The 20,534-nt window shown below is 40.5% G+C and overlaps 1 protein-coding gene across 2 annotated transcripts; it reads left to right on the plus strand.

The window, feature by feature from the left end:
* The first annotated feature begins 345 nt into the window (after positions 1 to 345).
* Positions 346 to 17,015, plus strand: LOC144651630 (uncharacterized). Of its 2 annotated transcripts, XM_078511568.1 has the most exons (6): positions 346 to 2,118; positions 5,055 to 5,600; positions 6,649 to 6,804; positions 8,521 to 8,646; positions 9,154 to 9,267; positions 9,747 to 17,015. In XM_078511568.1, exons 1-6 carry the CDS (start codon positions 861 to 863, stop codon positions 16,784 to 16,786), a joined length of 9,240 nt encoding a protein of 3,079 aa, XP_078367694.1. In that variant the 5' UTR covers positions 346 to 860; the 3' UTR covers positions 16,787 to 17,015. The 2 variants fall into 2 exon arrangements, with proteins under 2 accessions (XP_078367694.1, XP_078367695.1); XM_078511569.1 differs by lacking the exon at positions 8,521 to 8,646.
* The last annotated feature ends 3,519 nt before the right edge of the window (positions 17,016 to 20,534 follow it).

The raw sequence follows: 20,534 nt of genomic DNA on the forward strand, positions 1-20,534 counted from the left end.
CATTTTCTTTCTGGTAACAATTATAGGCAATGTTATTTGTTATTTCTTTTTGCATTGTTAGCCTAAGTGTTGTAATGTTAATAGTATTGACTTCATAAAGTAGAGTAATTTTTGTAACTATTTTTTCACACTGTCTAAGCTGTACTGTAAAGTAGCTCCTTTTGTAAAGTTAGTGATCTATATTTTGTAATCATCGTAATGTTGTATGTTTAATGTTGTAAGTACTTGCAAATAAAAAAAAAATAAAAAAAAAGGTTCGTGCTGCTGGCAAACCTTTTACTTCATTTTAAAATGAGTGTTTAGTGTTGTACAATCATTGAAACAGTCATTTGTTCTATTTGTTTATTTACTTATTTTAAGAATCTTCATCTTCCTTATCTTGGTCTATCTTTAGTTAGCTATTCCAGTAATGTGATCAAGGAGCCAATCAAAATGCGGTCTGACATTTCTTTGGCAAAAATCACGTTTAGTCGCTATGTAATGGAGAGAAACGTTACCTTGAAAACAATAATTTTCACCGTAAACACTCACTCGACTTGTCTGTAAGGTCTGTAAGGAAATCCAAACGTATAATCAATGTTTCATGCTGGCACTCGACCCCGGGGGCGTCGAATAATTTTTAGGACATAAAATTTCCTACATGATTGTAACACTACATACCAATCCCATAACTCGTATAACCGCTGACGGCGCAGACATTCCTTTGAGTAAATATTGCGTGACGAGTCATAGAAGAATCTCACTCGGAGAACCTGAAATCCTGAACCTGGAGTAAGATGTACATGTTGCTCTTATTAAATTGACGAATAAGCTGGTCTTCAGCAGAGTAGGATTCATTTACGAGTGAAGAAAGGCGCGTTATGGCGTGCAAGCAAACCGAAAGTTCGAATGCAGCGAGTAACGTCGAAGGGCAGAAAGATCGGGATTGTATCAATGTTATGTTTCTCTGCGATGAGTGGAAGTCTTCAAAGGGTGGTCTGTCCACTTTTAACAGAGAATTTGCTGTTAATCTGGCGGAAACAACGAGTGACAGCAGCATTAAAGTTCACTGCTACGTCTCGCAAAGCGATGAGCTGGGTAGAGAAGACGCCAGACAACATGGAGTTAATTTAATCACTGCTCACAGCATTCCTGGGTCTACTGATCCCCTCGATTGGTTGAAGATTCCACCGCAGGAACTTCCCGATCCCGACATTGTGATAGGCCATGGAAGAAAGCTCGGTATCCCTGCCTTTTTCCTTGTCCGTCCCCTAGTTTCAAAGTGCAAGTGGGTGCATTTTGTTCATGTGTTTTGTGAAGACCTTGGAAAGTACAAAGTAACACAAAGTGCTTCACTGGATTCAATCGAAGAAAACGAGAAGAAACATAAAAGTGAGATTGCGCTGTGCAAAGCAGCAGATGTAGTTGTTGCTGTGGGTTCACGACTGCAACAGAAGTACAGCAGAAGTCTCCCAAATGTTAAGGTAGAGATCATCACTCCTGGGATTATCAGTAAGTTTTACATTGAATCATCACAGCTAGTCAAAGACACATCAGTAGTAAAGAAATTTAATGTCTTTATGTTTGGTCGAGCAACCTTTGAAGATCGTACTCTTAAAGGTTATGATATTATTGCAAATGCCATTGGCTCCCTTGACAAGATGTTTGAGCTGACATTTGTTGGCTCATCTTCAGGTGAACACCGAAAAATTGAACAATGGTTTCTTGACAACACATGCATTAGCCGAAACCAATTAACAATCCGTAGTTATTGCAATGAACAAAATGAACTTAAGATGATGTTTTATGAGTCAGACATGGTTGCACTACCTTCACGCACGGAAGGGTTTGGGTTGGTTGCCCTGGAAGCCATTTCTGCTGGTATTCCTGTTCTTGTTGCTGGTGAATCTGGAATAGCTGAGGCTTTAGAAAAAGTAGAAGGTGGAAAGTCTGTTATTGTTGAATCAGATGATGCTAATGAGTGGGCACAGAGGATCCAGCAACTGTCCAACCAAAGTCCACAAGACAGAGAATACAATGCCAAGCTGCTCAGAGAGAACTACAATAAAACCTACTCTTGGAGCAATGAATGTGAGAGATTTAAACGGATGATTCAGGATTTAGTGGAAAGCTTAAATGGTATGTTAGCTAACCTTTCTACCCCATTATTAGCTTTTTCTCAACTATAGGTACCTACTTGATAACTGGAGTACTGAAAACTGTTAAAACAGCTTTTTCAAGGTCATGTCCCTGTAATACAGTAAACACCTGCATATAAAGAACACTTGATTTCGGAGGTCAGACCCGGGGGGGGGGCACTCCCCTATATGGCCTATACGGGGACGTGCCACTGGATAGGGTATGGTTTTTGACTCCTCCGGCCCTGAACAGGGTATATAATTTCAGAGACAGGGTATGTGATAGGCCAGTGGGGGGTGATAGGGGGGGGGGGGCACTCCCCTATATGGCCTATACGGGGACGTGCCACTGGATAGGGTATGGTTTTTGACTCCTCCGGCCCTGAACAGGGTATATAATTTCAGAGACAGGGTATGGCTGAAAGACTGCCGCCGAGTGTTTACATTGTTTTCGCTTTCGCTTTAATGAAAAGTATAATTTTATATGCTGGGATTGGTGTTCGCATTTCAAAGCGTCGATCATCGCGTATGGGACGCAGTCACAATAAAGCGTAAATGATTGTCGTTGTTGTCCTTTGTCCTAAATAGGGTCTTGAAATAGGGGATGTTGTCCTACACAGGGTAGCTATTTTAAGTTTTTATTGTCCTAAACAGGGTCAGGGTTTTAAACCCCCAGCGGCACCCCTATACCTAAACTTAGGTCAAGTACCCCCCCCCCCCCGGGGGTCAGACTGATTAATATTGGGTTCCTATTTAATGGGTGCTTTTATGACAAATCAGCCTCAAAGTGTTCTTAAAATGTTCTTGAATTTCTATATTAGTAAAACTACCCACAAATGCCCCTAGATGTAAAATTAGCATAAATAACGGAATATTATTTGATTTTAATGATCACAATCAATAATGTAAACATCAGTACAGTACACAATACAAAAATATGACCACTTGACAGCTGATAGAGTCATGACTGCCATGAATTTTTCAGGCTGATATTGTTCTTTTAAAAATGGGGCTTTATTGGCCAAATTTCAGCCTGGTGTTCTTATATGCGGGTGTTTACTGTATCAGCCAGGTTTTATACCATGATTTTCATGCTAAGGAACATGTAAATTTATGACAAGGTTTTGATAACTCTACACCAAAGCAGGTCATTATTATTGTTAATGGCATACTGGGTTACATCAACCCCAATTATTGTATATGCTTGCCAGTAAAATATCACAATCTTTGTTGTAAGCTTCTAACAGGGCTGTCATTAAGGGCTGTAACCCATAACACCTGTTTATGGCTAAGTTTACTCAATGTTACAGGTGAAGGTGTCGATTGGTGTGACATTACACTTGTACAGAGCGAAATGTAACAGCTGCTTAAAAACTGAATGACAGCCTTGGCAGCTTAATATACATAACTTATGCAATATATCAGGGATGTTAGGATCAAGATAAGGATAAGATCATGTCACCTTACTTGTGATTAATATGCATAAGATTAAAAAAAAAATGGAATAATGCATTTTTCTTTAGTTATGCAACATGCTCTTTGCAATTTTTTTAATCACTCCCCCCTCCCCCCCCCCAGAAAAGGCTGAAGCTTTTAGCTTGAAACGTTGGACTAAAACATTGACATTTAGATACATGACTTTTTGAACCAAAGTAAGGTCCACTTAGTTACAGCATTTATAACACCATTTTTAAGACCATGCATTACAGGGATAGCTTCTGCTCTTTTTTGGCCCTGGGTCACATGTATGTGAAGGAATTTGTCAAAGCTTTCTTGAATTCCCAGGGGGGTACTTGGGAGTTTAAGTGACGGGGGTGATCAAAAATTGAAATTTTTGATTCAGGGATTTTTGGGGTGGGAAAATTTGGCAAGTATAAGTATGCGTAGTTCTGCGAATAAAGTACAAACAAGCATGTTTTGCTGTTGATTTTTGAGGGGTAAATTTTTTATTTAGGGATGTTTTTGGGTTATGTTGGAGCCTTAGGGATTTTTTTGGATCTTGATTTTTGCCCCCATTCGATCATCCCCATCATTTGAAATCCCAAGTACCCCCCCCCCCTCCTGGGCTTGAATTCCAGGTTGAAAACTGCACATGCTAGATGATGTTGCTTTTTTCCCCTTATTCCCCAAATTCAGCTAAATGTATAAATGTATAATCCATCAACATTCATCGCAAGGCTGTCAATGATCAGCAATCTACATGTAACCAAATCATCAGATCAGATATTAGAATCTTGCTCATGGATCAATAGCTTCAAAGGTTTTTTGTCTTCAGGATTCCCCTTATTAGATCTTGGATGTTTTAGAAAAGTAGATGGTTTTGGGTTCAAAGGACACATTTTTCAGGCTATCGCCGTCACTTAATTTAGGGGGTTGGGGACATGTTGCCCAGGGAGGAAAATGTTTTTGAATACTGAATGCCAGAAAGCACCTTGCCTGGCATTCTGGGCCTAAAACTTTGATATAACAGATCTGAAACTGTGTCAAAAAATAAAATAACTGTCCATTGTCTTGAGCAGACAAATGAGGTATGCAAAACCTCATAGAGTAAGTGGGGAAGTTCCTCTACTGCATGCTTTTATGTAAAACCCTGTTACACATACCGTATTTTCTCGATTAAACGCCGGGCACCGAATAAACGTCGAGTCTCCAAGCTGTATTTGAAAATAAACCCCTTAAACAATTATTAAAGGTTTAATATGCTTTAAAAATAATGTCTAATCATAAAGCTTTCAAAAATAATGAAAAAATCATTTCTTAGAAACATAGGGCCTGAAAAAACTCCTAAAATCAAATAAACGCCGACCCTATTGGGCCAAGTTTAAAATAAACGTGGGGGGCGTTTAATCGAGAAAATACGGTAAGTGTGATATAATTACTAATAAAAGTTTTGAATTAAAAATGTTGTTTTTTTTAAAAATTGTTTCATATCAACAGCTTTGAAAATAAGGATTGATGTGGAAACCATAAAATCTGCAGAACACAACACACAGGATAGAACTCCTGTTATGAGCAGGTCTCAAAATAGTGGGCCCCAGGGGGCATCTGCAGTACAAGATGTACCTGTGACATCTGGACCTACCCAATCTTCATATACAGGGGCTGCCGTTCCTCAAGTACCCAATTTCATTACAACAGAGGGAGTCTTGAGCTTAATTGCTTCAAACTACTTGCTGACTACACCACCAAGGAATAAGGAAGAACGTGATGACTTTTTGAAATACATGAAAGAAATGCGAGTCATTATTACAGATGTTCAAATTGGAAGTTTGCTGATAACAGTGAAGTGTGATTCACTCCAGATTCTGGAGAGACTGTGGAAAGATTATTCATCTGGCCATCTTAGAAAAGTGGTTCAAAGATGTTTTGTGACAGAAGAGATCTTAACAGAATTGGGCCTTGTAGAGTTGAATCTAAAAACAACAATCCTAGAACAGGAATATAAAGCATGCAAAGCATACTTTGAGAAAGAACAAGTCAGAGGTAAGTTTTTAAAAAAAAAATGTAAATCTCATAATAATTTAAATAATTATCATTTTAGGTTTTGATGGTCTAGGGACTTATAAAATTATGTCAAGGGCAGCATTTTTGTTTACAGTTGTATCTCACAGAGGTGGCAAGAATAAATGAGTACACAATGTACATTTATTACATCATTAAAGATAAGATGTTCTACATGACACGAGCATGGGACAAAGAAAAATTCTGAGTCCCCGACGGGAATCGAACCCATGGCCTCCCAGATACCAGTTGGGCGCTCTAACCAACTGAGCTACGAGAGACTCGTTGTGAGCTGGGCCATTTTACTAGGTTGATATGTGACACGCGTCCTGCATACTGCTAGGATCAGCAATGTTGAATTCATCAAGTTTTGTAGTAAATAATAAAGATGGTAAATTTTAAGCTCGGTAATAAATAATAAAGATAAGATGTTCTACATGACACGAGCATGGGACAAAGAAAAATTCTGAGTCCCCGACGGGAATCGAACCCATGGCCTCCCAGATACCGGTTGGGCGCTCTAACCAACTGAGCTTCGAGAGACTCGTTGTGAGCTGGGCCATTTTACTAGGTTGATATGTGACACGCATCCTGCATACTGCTAGGATCAGCAATGTCGAATTCATCAAGTTTTGTAGTAAATAATAAAGATGGTAAATTTTAAGCTCGGTATTAAATAATAAAGATAATAAAAATTTACCATCTTTATTATTTACTACAAAACTTGATGAATTCGACATTGCTGATCCTAGCAGTATGCAGGACGCGTGTCACATATCAACCTAGTAAAATGGCCCAGCTCACAACGAGTCTCTCGTAGCTCAGTTGGTTAGAGCGCCCAACCGGTATCTGGGAGGCCATGGGTTCGATTCCCGTCGGGGACTCAGAATTTTTCTTTGTCCCATGCTCGTGTCATGTAGAACATCTTATCTTTATTATTTATTACCGAGCTTAAAATTTACCATCTTTATTATTTACTTATTACATCATTATTTGAAGTTAACTCAGTAGTCTCTCTTTTTCTTGAAAGATCAATGTGAAAGTACAGCTGTACTGGAAGGAAAACCAGGCCATTTTACTGACGAAAAGATTTTGAAAGAAACAGATGATGATTTACAAACACTAACAAATTATGGAAAACTGAAAACCGAAAGAGATGAAGATGATTCAGTAGTGGATGATGAAGGTATATGAACATGGTATTAAATCACTAAATCAATCACTGCTGAACAAGTTATTATTATTTTCTTGACAATACAAATAACCATAGCAATAGTATAGTTAACAAAAAAACAAGTACACTGACCTCCATTTTTTATTATTAAATTGTAATCAACAAGATATGATGCAACTTTCGGCAAACTTAAAAAACATCTGCATATGGTGTTCAGATCCACCTTATATTTTCGAAAATGTAAGGTGGCTTTGAACCCCATGTGCAAAATTATTTTAACTTTGCCAAAAGTTGCATCTTGTCTTGCTAATCAAAATTTAATCATTAAAATAGGGGTCACCGAGCTCATTTTTGAGTTATTAACAGTTAAAGCTTAAATTAAGGGTGTATTTAGAAGGTTATACTGTTGCTATGATAACCTATTGTGTCATAAAATTATTCCGACGTATTCACCAATCATGGGGCATTTGTTTGGCACCATGATTGTAGCATCAACTGATCAACTTATAAAGAGTATTTGGGATATCCTTGCCATTTATTGATTTGTAAACAATGTCTTTTTAACGGTTGCTGATCCCAGTACCCAGTACCGGTATGTGCGACCGAGCATGGGCTCCACTTTTGCAACCATACTTGTGAAACCAATACATCACCTTTTATCATGGTAAAAAGTGTTTTATATCAGTGTTCTCCCTAGGATTTTGGGAACGCCAGGCGGTATTTGGACTGTGGTTTTCAAATGTCCGAAACCTGATTAGCGCGAATTTGCGAAACTTGTTCCCCCACGTTACTGTCACTTTCTGTCTCTTTTCCAGAGTAAAAAATTATCTTATTTTGCTTTAATGGAAAGCTTTTTGATTCCGCTTTGAGCAACCCGAGTCGGCTGATTTTACCGTTCTTTCCAAAAACGCGAGAATTTCGTTTAGTATTCCATGTACGGCAACTTGAAGTGCTGTTGTGTTCCTGTGGCAATTTGATAAAGGTAGCTGCTGTTCAAGGAAACGAATGCATCACACTCACAGGCTTGAACATATTAATTCAAGGATAAATCACTTTTATAATGATATTAAAGGCGAGAAAACACAGTAAAAAAAGTGAACGTCGTCTTTGCTTATGGATAGGAATTCCCAGTTCCAGATCTCAAATAGTAAGGTAACGTTGTGTTAAAAAACAAAAACAATTTTAAGCCAGGCGGCAACTATTTTCCTGTTAATCAAGCTAGGCGGCCCGCCTGGGCTTAAATACCTAGGGAGAACACTGTATATTGATTAAACGTCGTAATCAAGACAACTCGAAAGTTAAAATAACATGTTTAAAAAGTGTTTTAAAAGACCCTTACTACACTGAATGCAGAAAACATGTGTACAAATTAATTCAGTTGTAATTCGGAGTAATATTGCGAGAAAAAACTTAGGAAAAGTCAGTTTATGATAAGATCAGTAAAATTAAGCTGCAGGCACAATTTGTTAATTTCCTTCATCCACTCTTAAAAGTGAAAAGGTTTCTTTTTAATCGCAAATCGACATTCAGTTTAAGAATAGACTAATTAAAAGGACAAGGTCGAGCTAATTTCGATGATTTTAAATGCCACCTCCAATTTAAAAAGGTCAAACAAAATCATTGGTGATAATATATCAACAACAGCAACGAGATAAAATGGCATAAATATGACATAGAATACCTTAGCATAGAGTTGCTTAGCTTTACAGACCTACCTTGCTATTTTAGAGCCGGAAGAAACATCGGAACAACATGAAGAAGCACAAGATAAACCATTGACAGGAACAAGCGAAGCGGATCAGTGGTCTGAAACGAAAAGAGGTGCATGTGGGGCCTCTGCTGATAAAATTCCAGGTATATGGATGCGATTTTAGAAAGCGTCTAAGTATGTTCCTACCACGTCTTAAACAGAGTAAATCCATAACATTCTAAAGCAACCTTAGGCACAGCTTATTGCCCAGTAAGGTTGAAATCCCACACCGAAGTCAAAGAGTTTCTCTTTTCTGTGGCTTTCTTCATTACCCAAGGGGTGACACACAGAAAAAGCATTTAAAATCAAAGTGGGAACAGAAAAACTAGGCAAAATAAGGAACAAAAATACAGCATATGCGTTAAGATGAAACTAGTGTTTCCCTGGTTGCAACAGTGGACGCAGCAAAAGACTTTAAATTAGCTATCTTCCTGGTCAAAGTAAAAACTTCACATTAAAATTTTCGAGGACCTACCGTTATTTTTTCAAGAGCTCAAAAACGCCTTCAGTTTGGTTAGTTCAATAAGAAAACGTGTGCAATTAAGTAGCGTGTTGTACACTGTGTACCAATAAACGTATCCTATTTATAGCAATTTGACTTTTTATTTAAGATGAGAACGTAAAAACACAGAAGAAGCAAGCTCACAGACGACGCGGGAGAGGAGCATCACGGGAACGCAAAAAAGGCCTAGTGCCACCGTCGCATCGTAAAGAAGAACTTTCAGGTCAGCAGAGGAAGAGAAAAAGTCAGTATTAATTATAATACAATTTATTTGAACCCAATCGTGTGAGGAAGGGGGGAAACAAGTGGTGGTCCAGAAGGTGCCGCATAAAAGTGGATACCTCGTGGTAAAACCCTAGGCTAAATGCATTCTTGGGGACACGATTCTGTCTGAAACAAGGAGTGATTACCATTTGCCAAATTAAATAATATGCTTTATGGTAATTGTTTTCCCTTGATAAGAGACTGCAAATGGGAGAAATGAACTAATGGTACAGCATGTTTCGACAGTTCGTACCAACCGGGATGGTGGGACTACCTCAAAACGTAGTCCACAATTTCCAACCGAAATATCAGGGATTTTTGTTAAATAGTAAACACTCATGTGCCTATTTCTCTAACGCAACTAAACGACTGCTTCTATGAATACAACAAAAATTATAAATCAATTAATTAAGGAACGCATATTGTCTTAAAATACAGATAGCAACCAAGAACAACCTCCAGGAAGGCCTTTTCCAATTAAAACAGATCACAGTTCACCAGCACAGCACAAAGCACGGCCCATTGCCCGCGGGTTGTTTCCAGTCAAAACTGCCCTTGACCTGAAAGCGTTGAGAGAAATGGATGCCACTGGTGTAGTCCACAGGTTAAATGTGAGTATGGCTCGTTTCAAGTTCTTTCTACGATCACCAGAGGAGCAACACAACAGCGATGAATTCATCTTTGACCTCACGTGCATATTAGCAAATGCATGTAGCGCACCACCGGACGAGAACACCAATAACATTCTAGCTGCGCTGAAAGATTCCCTATTCTGGAGCTCGAAAATTCCACGTCTGCTTGATCGGGTTCAAGCGTCAATGACCTTGAATGACCAAAGGAGACTCATTCAAGACCTGCTCAAAGTATTCATGAGGTATTTGAGGCACTTGCCTAGTTCCTATGCTGACCTGCCTTACGATCAGTTGAAACGAGCCTTGGAACAGTCCAATATCGATAGAAAATATGAACTGCAGAAAGATTTAGAGAGTTTCAAGCAAGTCCGAGATGATATCATCAAAGCCGAAAGACAAAAACATGGAAGACGTTACATCAACAGGCCAGGAAAAAAGCCGCCAAACGATTTTAGAGACATGCCGATTTGCCCTACGAACGAAGAAATCACATCTCAAGAGAGGCCTTTCCTACGTAAGAACATATTAAAGGGAAGATATGAAGATGCTGAGCACTACCTTGATGTGCAGTTTCGGTTGCTTAGAGAAGACTTTCTTGAGCCACTCAGGGAAGGGATCCACGAAATTGTCCATAACGTACCAAGAAAACAGCGCAATCAGTTAACGAAATATTACCCGGGAGCACGCATCGTCGACAAGAAATTCACGCGATCTGGAATCATTTATGAAGTGCAATTTGATGTATCCAGGTTCGATACCAGAAAATGGGCCCATTCAAAACGACTTATTTTTGGTTCATTTCTTTGTATTTCTAAAGACAACTTCGAAACGATGCTTTTCGCAACGGTTGCCAACCGAGATCCAGACGAACTGAAAATTGGCAAAATTGACATTCGATTCATCGAGGAGCAAGATGTCTTTGGCATTGAAAATTGGAAATGCGAGTACCTAATGATCGAGTCGCCTGCTTACTATGAAACCTATTGTCATGTTCTTAAAGGACTAAAGGAATTGGATGAAACCACCATGCCATTCAAGAAATACCTGGTTGAATGCAGTGAAGATGTCGATCCACCAGAGTATCTAAGGCGCGAGGATTCTGAAGAGCCGGTATGTTATGATCTAAGCTTGGCTTTGGATGTTCCGGATTCAATGGAAGCCAGAAGAGTGCCTGTTCTGCAGCCCGAAGCCTGGCCCTCTGTTGAGACACTTCCCCTTAACAGCTCCCAGCTTGAGGCGTTAAGAACAGCAGTTACAACTGAGTTTTCTCTCATCCAGGGCCCTCCAGGAACGGGCAAGACGTATGTTGGAGCCAAGATTGTACGATGCTTGCTCGAGAACAGAGAGGCTTGGGACCCTGAAGGCATCTCGCCAATGCTTATGGTCTTTTACACAAACCACGCTCTAGATCAGTTCTTGGAAAAAGTACTAGAATTTCTGCCTCAAGAGGAGATAATTCGGGTTGGAGGAAGATGCAAAAGTCAACAATTAGAAGCGTGTAATCTCAAATTATTTACTAAATACAAGATGCATGGCAGACGAAGAGAGTTGAGAGGTATGATACAGAACAAAGTCTGCGAAATGAAAAGGTGGAATGAATTACTTGCAAAGGCAGACAAACAGCTTTTGGAATTTGAAGATTTGGAGGAATTGCTAAATTCAGAACATGTTGATCAGCTGTACAACGCCAACTTTCCACCAAACGTGGCAAACGAGTGCCGAACCGCAGGCAACACCTTCAAACTGTGGTTGTGCAACAACGAGCTGGTGGGTTCTCTTAACCAAGGTACAAAGGCAAAACTAGACCGGGGCAACAAACATGGAGATGGATCTGTCCCTCAAGATAATGATGCAGGTGAAGACCATGAAGTGTTTTGTGATGCTTCTTTGTTAACATCTCCACATGACACTGTTGGAACCAGTACTAACAATCAGTCAATCAGCCTGGAAGGGGCACTCGCTGAGAGCCCGTCCCCCTCATTAGGGGTGGATACATCAAACTTTGCGACTCAAACTTTTCATGAACCGAAGACGGGAAATTCGCTTTACAGCAGCACTTTTGCAAAAAGCCTCTCCGCTGAAAAAAGCAGTAAGCTCGCAGTAGAGAACGTCGAAAGCATCAAATACACGGATGCTTCTCGAGAAGAGAAAGAAAGCGGTAGTGAAAGAGTCGATAAAGTCACGGAAGCTATTGAGGAGACCATCACAGTTCAAAATGAAGCTGATTTGATACACGATCATAGGTGCATACATGGCGATGAAGATTTTCTTTCGGTTATTTCTCAACAGTCAGATGAGTTAACCAGTCAGAACCAAGAGCCAGAATACATGAGCCCGTCCCCCTCATTAGGGGTGGATACATCAAACTTTGCGACTCAAACTTTTCATGAACCGAAGACGGGAAATTCGCTTTACAGCAGCACTTTTGCAAAAAGCCTCTCCGCTGAACAAAGCAGTAAGCTCGCAGTAGAGAACGTCGAAAGCATCAAATACACGGATGCTTCTCAAGAAGAGAAAGAAAGCGGTAGTGAAAGAGTCGATAAAGTCACGGAAGCTATTGAGGAGACCATCACAGTTCAAAATGAAGCTGATTTGATACACGATCATAGGTGCATACATGGCGATGAAGATTTTCTTTCGGTTATTTCTCAACAGTCAGATGAGTTAACCAGTCAGAACCAAGAGCCAGAATACATGATCAAGGATCAAGAAAATGGATGGAAAACGGTGAGCTACAGAAAGAAAAAGGCTAAGACGTTTCCCTGGCAAGATACCACTAAGAGGAGAGAAAACACACATGTTGGTGATGTTCAAGAGAAGTTCTCAAGTAGAAACAGAAATAACAGAAAGAGTAAAATAGTGAAAGACAAAATCCAAATCTCTGCTGAAATCACCTCTGTGAAAACGGAACTGAACAAGGAAGTGATGATGGCAACCGATGAAATAATGGCCGTTGACAACATTTGGCTTTTATCTTCTTCGAATCGACTTCGCTTGTACCTTTTCTGGGTGGAGAGCTATCGTGAACGCTACAGAACAGAGATTCAAAGAGGTGAACAGGAATATGAACAACTTTGTCGAGAACAAGAGGCAATCCGATTTGAAGAAGAGGAAGAGGTCATACGTCGTGCGACTGTTGTTGGCATGACAAGCAGCGGTGCAGCTAAATACCACTCAATGCTTCAGAGAGTGGCTCCAAAAGTCATTGTCATTGAAGAAGCAGCTGAGGTTATGGAGGCCAACATCATAACTTCTCTTTCGCACGACACAAAGCATACCATTCTTATCGGGGACCACAAGCAACTCTGTCCGAAAGCAACAGTCTACGAGCTGGCCCAAAAATACAACCTGGCGATTTCTCTGTTCGAGAGAATGATAATGAACGGAATGGATTGTAAACGATTAAGTATACAGCACCGTATGCGCCCTGAGATTGCTGCATTGACTAAAAGAATCTACGACCATGAAATCGTGGACCACGAGTCAGTATGCGAACTTGAAGACATCGCTGGCGTAACAAACAATCTGTTCTTCATCGATCACTGCAAATCTGAGATCCTGGAAGGCGCCCTTCAGAGTTACTCTAACCCTCACGAAGCCGACTTCTTAGTAGCCCTTTGCAAGTATCTTTTACTTCAAGGATACAGTAAAAACCAAATTACAGTTCTAACCATGTATACCGGCCAGTTATTGCTTTTTAAAGAGCAAATGCCAAGACGAACATTTGAAGGAGTCAGAGTTTGTGCAGTGAACAACTTTCAAGGTGAAGAAAACGACATCATTCTACTGTCATTGGTCAGAAGCAATAATGAACGGAAAATCGGTTTCTTAAAGGAGCCAAATAGAATTTGCGTTGCATTGTCTCGAGCTCGCCAAGGATTTTACTGCATTGGAAACTTTAACCTGCTGAAAAGCCAGAGCAAGTTGTGGCAGGAGATTTGTGCCGATTTAGAAACTAAGAACGCCATTGGGGAGACTCTACAACTTGTTTGCAAGAAACACAACAATGTCACCAATGTTAGGACTTCCCGTGAATTTAATGAACATGGTGGATGCAACATGCTCTGTGGAGACCGTCTTGTTTGTGGTCATGTGTGTGAGATGCCATGCCATGTTTCAGACCAGTCCCACGGCTCGACATGTGGTGATTGTATGGTAGTGGTTGACATGACAATTCCCGAATGTGGACACAGCGTTGAGATGCCCTGTCACATTGATCCATCCTCAGTAAGGTGTAAAAAGCCATGTGAAAGAGTCAGGATGTGTGGACATCATTGCCAAAATGTTTGCAGTAAGAACTGTGAAGCTCTGGCGTGCAATGAGCTCGTAAACACAACGTTGCCATGTGGGCATGTGGTGTCTTTAGCCTGTCATAAGGACCCCGACAAGTACAAGTGCAAGGAAAAGGTCGATGTCCAACTGCCATGTGGTCATATGAAGTCCCTCGTCTGCTCTACTATGGCAACAGACTTGCAAAATATTTCTTGCATGGTTAAGATGAAACGAAAACTACCATGTGAACACGAGGTAACTCTTCCATGCTACAGAAATCCCATGGAGCACGTTTGTAAAGAGAAGGTCGAAATCACCCTTCCCTGTGGACACAAGAAGCTCACAACTTGCTCTGAAGTGAGAGATGGGCTGCATGGTGTAATCTGTGATACAAAGGTGACGAAAATATTACACTGTGGACATGAAAAGGAGATGTTTTGTTCTGAAAAACCTGAAGAGGTATTATGCGATGCTCCTTGTGAACGATTTCTTCCATGTAAACACCCGTGCCCAAAGAAATGTGGCGATGACTGCGCTAACGTCAATTGTGCTGTCGAAGTTCAGAAGGTCTTGTCATGTGGATCCCATAAAATCAGTTGTCGTTGCTCTGACGATGTGTCACAGATGACTTGCCCAAATGAATGCAACCGAAAGTTGCCTTGCGGACATAAGTGCCCTGGTAAATGCTCTGAGAAATGCAGTCAGGATAACCGCCAGGCGATGGTCGTCAAACATCTCGATCGCGAAGGAAAGAACTCTCGCAGAATGCCCTGCAGCGATGATTCCAAAGCTGTAACGTGCCAGGAGCCCTGCGACAAAAACCTAGATTGCGGTCACCCGTGCCCAGGCCTTTGTAGCCAGCCGTGTGGAGGTATGAAGTGCATTCATAGAGTAGAAAAAACCTTTCCCTGTGGTCACAAGGAACCACTTCAGTGCTTTCAAAGCAAGACTGCTACCTGCACGGCACCCTGTCAGCATCTAAAGACCTCCTGCAAGCACATTTGTAAAGGGGTCTGCGGTCAAGATTGTTCCAAATATCCATGTGATGTAATGGTACGAAAAACCCTTTCGTGTGGGCATAAGATCAAGGTGCCTTGTAGCCTCTCCGCTGATGATGTTCAATGTCCTGCTGTATGTGGAGCAATTTTGCCATGTGGTCATCAGTGTTCTGGAACATGTGACGATTGCCAGCAAAGGGGTTCACATGAATTATGCCAACATCCATGTGGTCGATTGCTGGTTTGCTCGCACCGCTGTAAAGCAACATGTAGTGAGCCCTGCCCTCCCTGTGGCAGAAAATGCGACCGACGTTGCCCTCATGGGAAATGTAAGAAACGCTGCTCCCAGATGTGTGAACCGTGCAAAAAACCGTGCACTTGGAGTTGCCCTCACTACCAGTGCAATAACCTTTGTTGGGAGGAATGCGACCGCCCTAGATGTAATGCCCCCTGTCCTAAGAAGTTGCCTTGCCGACATCCATGTCTTGGTTTGTGCGGAGAAAACTGTCCTACTGTGTGCGCCGTTTGTCATCCTCAGAAGCTGTCTTCTATGTTAGCTGATGGACGTGGTAACAAAACTGAACCCACAAGATGCATGCAGCTATTCGACTGTGGTCACATCGTAACAGTTGAAGAGATGGATGCGTGGATGGCGCGTAAACTGGGTAGTGATGTTCAACTCATGCGATGCCCCAAATGTTCTACAACAATCACATTCAGCTATCGTTATGGAAATCTCATCAAAAGAGCACTGGAGAACGTTGAAAATGTTAAGAAACAAGTTAGAGACCTTACAAATGAAGCTGCCGACTTCGTCAGTAGTCTTGTGAGAAATCGAAGTCTTCTCCCCTATAACGTGGAGATGATGAAGTTTCCGCAAGTACTCCTGGACATGGTTATGGAGATATCAAGGCGTCCCAGCTCAATGGACGTTCAGCTTCAAATGCCTGTGCACATTATTCCTATACTATTTACCCTTAAAAATCACTTTTTTATTATGCGCCAGGCTGAGAAGGCAAATCGCCTGTTCCAATACATGGCATACGGTCAAGTTATGTCATCACCGACAGCAGAGCAGTTGGAGATTAAACAATACTCAAGAACTTCTGAAAATGCCTTGAGAAAGATTAACGAGTACCTGGAGAAACCTCAACTGGATTTAAAAACTCTAAATCAAGTCTATGAACACACAAGGAAGATCTTTCTCTTCTCTTTGATTTTAGAGGCTGAAAGCAAAGCCCTCGAGTGCCGTAAGTCGTTTTCCAGTATTGGTCAGTCACGACTGAAGTTAGCTCACAGTGGATTTCATTCATTTCTTGAAGGAGACAACGAAGCTTTCCATCTCGAATGGCTTGAAAGAATCACTTGCTTGTTGAGAAACGAAGCGAACCTACCACCTGTCCCTCCCGAGGAGACTGTGCCAAAAGACTTCGAGAACTTCCCAGGATTTAATAGAAGCGCGTGGAAATGTTGTGGACAGCGCCACGTGTATTGCATAAGAACTATCGTGCGAGATGGAGAAGATGTTTCTGTTGGAAGCGAAGGGTGTAGCAAGTGTGAAGAAGGAGATGTGTAGTGAAGAGTGTGGAGGCCTAGGAAAATGGTCAGGAAATGCGAAGAACGGAATGAAGTAGAATGTGAAGGATGGAGGGAAGTGAGAATGGAAAAGAAAAACGGAGACTGCGTGGAACGTCAGAGCTTCCGATAAACGATACAAATGAAGAAGAAGAAGAAGAAGAAGAAGAAGAAGAAGAAGAAGAAGAAGAAAAAGAAGAAGAAGAAGAAGAAGAAATAAGAAAAGAATACTTATCTAGAAGTTGAACGCGACTGAGTTATTCATTCAATCCTCTCTTTGTGGCTCATGTTACACAAGAGCACCACAATTGTCGTTTTGCAGCCTGTCTTATGATGGTAGCCACGTTTACGATACGTTTAATGTCTTCCTTGTGCCGTTTTTACAGACTCGTGTTTTAAAGGCAGGTGAAAAACAGACGAACAATGAACATTGAAGTGAGTGAAAATGACTGATAGCAGAAAAAAGAGAAAGAACGAAGTTTAACAATCAACACCAGATTAAGTATTTCATATTTGTGTGAAAAGGACATTGATAAAAAAGATCAAGAAAAAAGTTTCTAAACATAGAAACAACAAAAGAAAATGTACCGGCCAGACAAGAAAATTGGTCGAGTTCTGTGAAGTGCTCGTAGTTTCTTTATTAAAGTAAATGGATTGAACCCAGGAGTATCAGTAGTTCGTATAGTGTCATCGTCCGGGTGAGAGTAGTTCTGAGAAGAACTGTTGTTGGTGACCTGAGCGGAAGTCATCTTCAGAGTCAAGTGAAAAGGTTGTTGTCAGTCGATGATGTTATAAGTCTGGTCCGTTGAAGCTGATTGGTCAGTTAAGCCGTGATGTTATTGGCTGTAAGACTCGTGTAAAGTTTGTCATCAGTAGTTGGTCAGTTTCGATCCGTCTATTGTTAGTCTAATTAAGTCGCTCTGTTCCGTCTATTGTTAGTCAAATTAAGTCGTTCTGTTGGCGGTTCGTTTGTCGCTTCTGTTTACGTCGTGAATAAGTCGTTTGTAAGGTGCCGGTAGTTGTTGACATCTGTTCATAGGCGTCTGTTCTAAGTTTGTGTACCAGCTTTCCAGAGTCAGTCGTTGAAAATAGTTAGTACTGTAGGTTAAGCATTCAGCGGAGTCCCAGTCGATTTTGTGTTTATTATGTCGGTGGTGTTCAGAAATGTGATTGTTGACATCACCATTTCTCGTCGCTCGTTTGTGTTCAGTCAGTTTCGTGGTCAAGTTTCTACCGGTCTCTCCGATGTAGGAGGCCTGGCAGTCGGAGTATTTGATCTTATAAATTGCTCCCTGTCTGTTGTTAGGTTCGTTTCTTTATTATTGTCTTAAAAAAGTAGTCACGCTTATGTATAACAAAGTAAAACCAAAGCCAATTAAACAATGGAAACAATAATTACACCAAATACTTCTATGCGGTAACAAAAACTAGTCATTGCATATTCCAGCTTTAAGACTTCGACAGTAGGAGGCGCGATGACCAAATAGTAAGCACGTTAGACTCCAGATCGCGAGGTACTAATTCTACCTCTATTCGGGGATTTGTGTTGTTTTGTTAGACACGACAAGGTGCTATAGATTCTTTTGTAGCTTAGGGCAAGGCACTTTACTTTCAGTCTGCCTCTCTCCACCCAGGAGTATAAATGAGTACCTGCATTTTTTTTAGGGCAACATGACAAGGAGTAACCTGTGAAAAACTAGCATGCGATCTAGGGGCCGAAGTCGCTTCATGCCACAGAAACCGTAAAACGCTGGCCCTAAGGTCGGCCAGGGGGTTAGTGGTATACTCGATATACCGACAACACTACTTAGCATGCTCAAACTGGAACACTGTAGGAGAGATCTAGAATATGCTCTTAATCAAAGATAAAATAAAAGGAATTTTAACCTTTAACTCGATATCTATTGACTACACTACCTGTATGGTATACTGAAAATTTAGCGTACCAATACCGTCTACGCAACCCCCCCCACCCCCCACCCTCTGTTAACCGTAAACCCTGTGGCCTGCTAAGCCATCTGCATCACATAGCCAACTTTCTTCACATCACAAAAAAAAATTGATCACGGAGGACAACCATAGAAAGGTGACAGGGGTCATTCGTGATTTTGTATCGCTTAGAAGAGTTTAAATTTAAAAGATCGCCGGTGCAGGGAAAAGGAACTTATTGTCGAAAAAAAATTTAGTCGTCTTTATGATCCAACTGCCCTTCGTGGAGTAAAGATATGTCACATTATTATTCAACACATGCGCGCGCTGCCCATATATGGTCAAAATGTTAACGATATCTGTCATCCGTACATAACAGATATCCTGCGATATACGTAGGTTGCGAAGATTCGTTCGAAAACTTGTAAAGCGCTGCATAATTACAGATTTTCTTTCTGCAAATTGTGTTTCGTTGACAATTTGTTGAATAATAAAACAATTATCCTGCTCAATCTTGCGGAATATCGTCTGATTTTAGCCAACTCGGCCTACGGCCTCGTCGGCTAAGTATCAAGCGATATTCCGCGCGATTTCGCAGGATAATTGTTTAATATCTGTATATACCCATAATCTAGCGTACTAATACTGTATACTCAATTTACGCCCCCTGTTAACCGTAAATCCTGTGGCCTGCTAAGCCATCTGCACCACATGGTCAACTTTCTTCACGTCACAAAAACGTTGATATCTCACGCTATTTGTAATCCACAAAACCGGTTAAGTGGTATTTGTATTCCACAAGACCGGTTTAACAGGTTCCGTATTCCTCTTTAGCCCGCAAATGATTCAAAAACGTTGGAAAGTGAGCATTTTGGGAAAAGAAAATGTTGGATAATAAATCTCTTATTGGACATTTAACTCTGTAGTATCGCTGCACATTTTTACTTGTCATTTTTACTGCACGACCGTAAAAATATATACAGCGATGCAACATTCTAAAATGTCTAATGAGATATATTTATCACTCTCAGTTACAAATTGTGAAAATAACAGTATATAATGTTTCGTTTTAAAATTTACCAGTCTCTTTGGCGGGATAAATTGAACTCGAGCCATACGTACGAAATGCAATTCTGGTACCTTTTAATGGTTCCTTTCAAGGTAAAAAATAAATAAATAAAAGATTTATATAGCGCCATATCCATGGCTCATGGCGCTTTACAGTAAAATATTATTAAAAAATGAAAAATGAAATTTACTTAAAAAATTTACATCAGTGATAAAAGGAAATACTAACAAATAAAATAGCTAAGCTGTAAAAATAGAAATAAAACTAAGAATCATTAAAGCCTTTAAATGAAAGAAAAACTAACTTATTAACTAACTAACTAAACTAAGTAACTAACTAACTGTCTAACTAAACTATCTAATTTACTGGTTAACTGACTAACTAAAAGTCTAATTATAAAATTTGTTAAAAAGGTATGTCTTTATACAAGTCTTAAAATCTGATAGCGAGCCGCTCTCTCTTATATAGTTAGGGAGAGAGTTCCATAGGCTAGGTGCTACAAAAGAAAAGCACCTTTGGCCATAGCTTACTAACTTCACAGATGGTATTTTTAGTAAGTTTTTAGAGGAGGATCGTAGATTCCTGGTTGGTATATAAGGCTCTAGCATATTTGATGATCATCCCTCTTGCTGTCATATGACAACATGATATGAGAGTGCTCCGGTGGTAGAGAAAGGCCTATGTCTGTTGCAAATAAACTTGGGTCTTATGATCTAAATCAACCTTGTGCCTAACAATATCAGAAGCCCGT

The sequence above is a fragment of the Oculina patagonica genome, chromosome 4 (assembly GCF_052425735.1).
Source record: "Oculina patagonica isolate OP01 chromosome 4, crgOcupat, whole genome shotgun sequence".
Classification (NCBI taxonomy): domain Eukaryota; kingdom Metazoa; phylum Cnidaria; class Anthozoa; order Scleractinia; family Oculinidae; genus Oculina; species Oculina patagonica.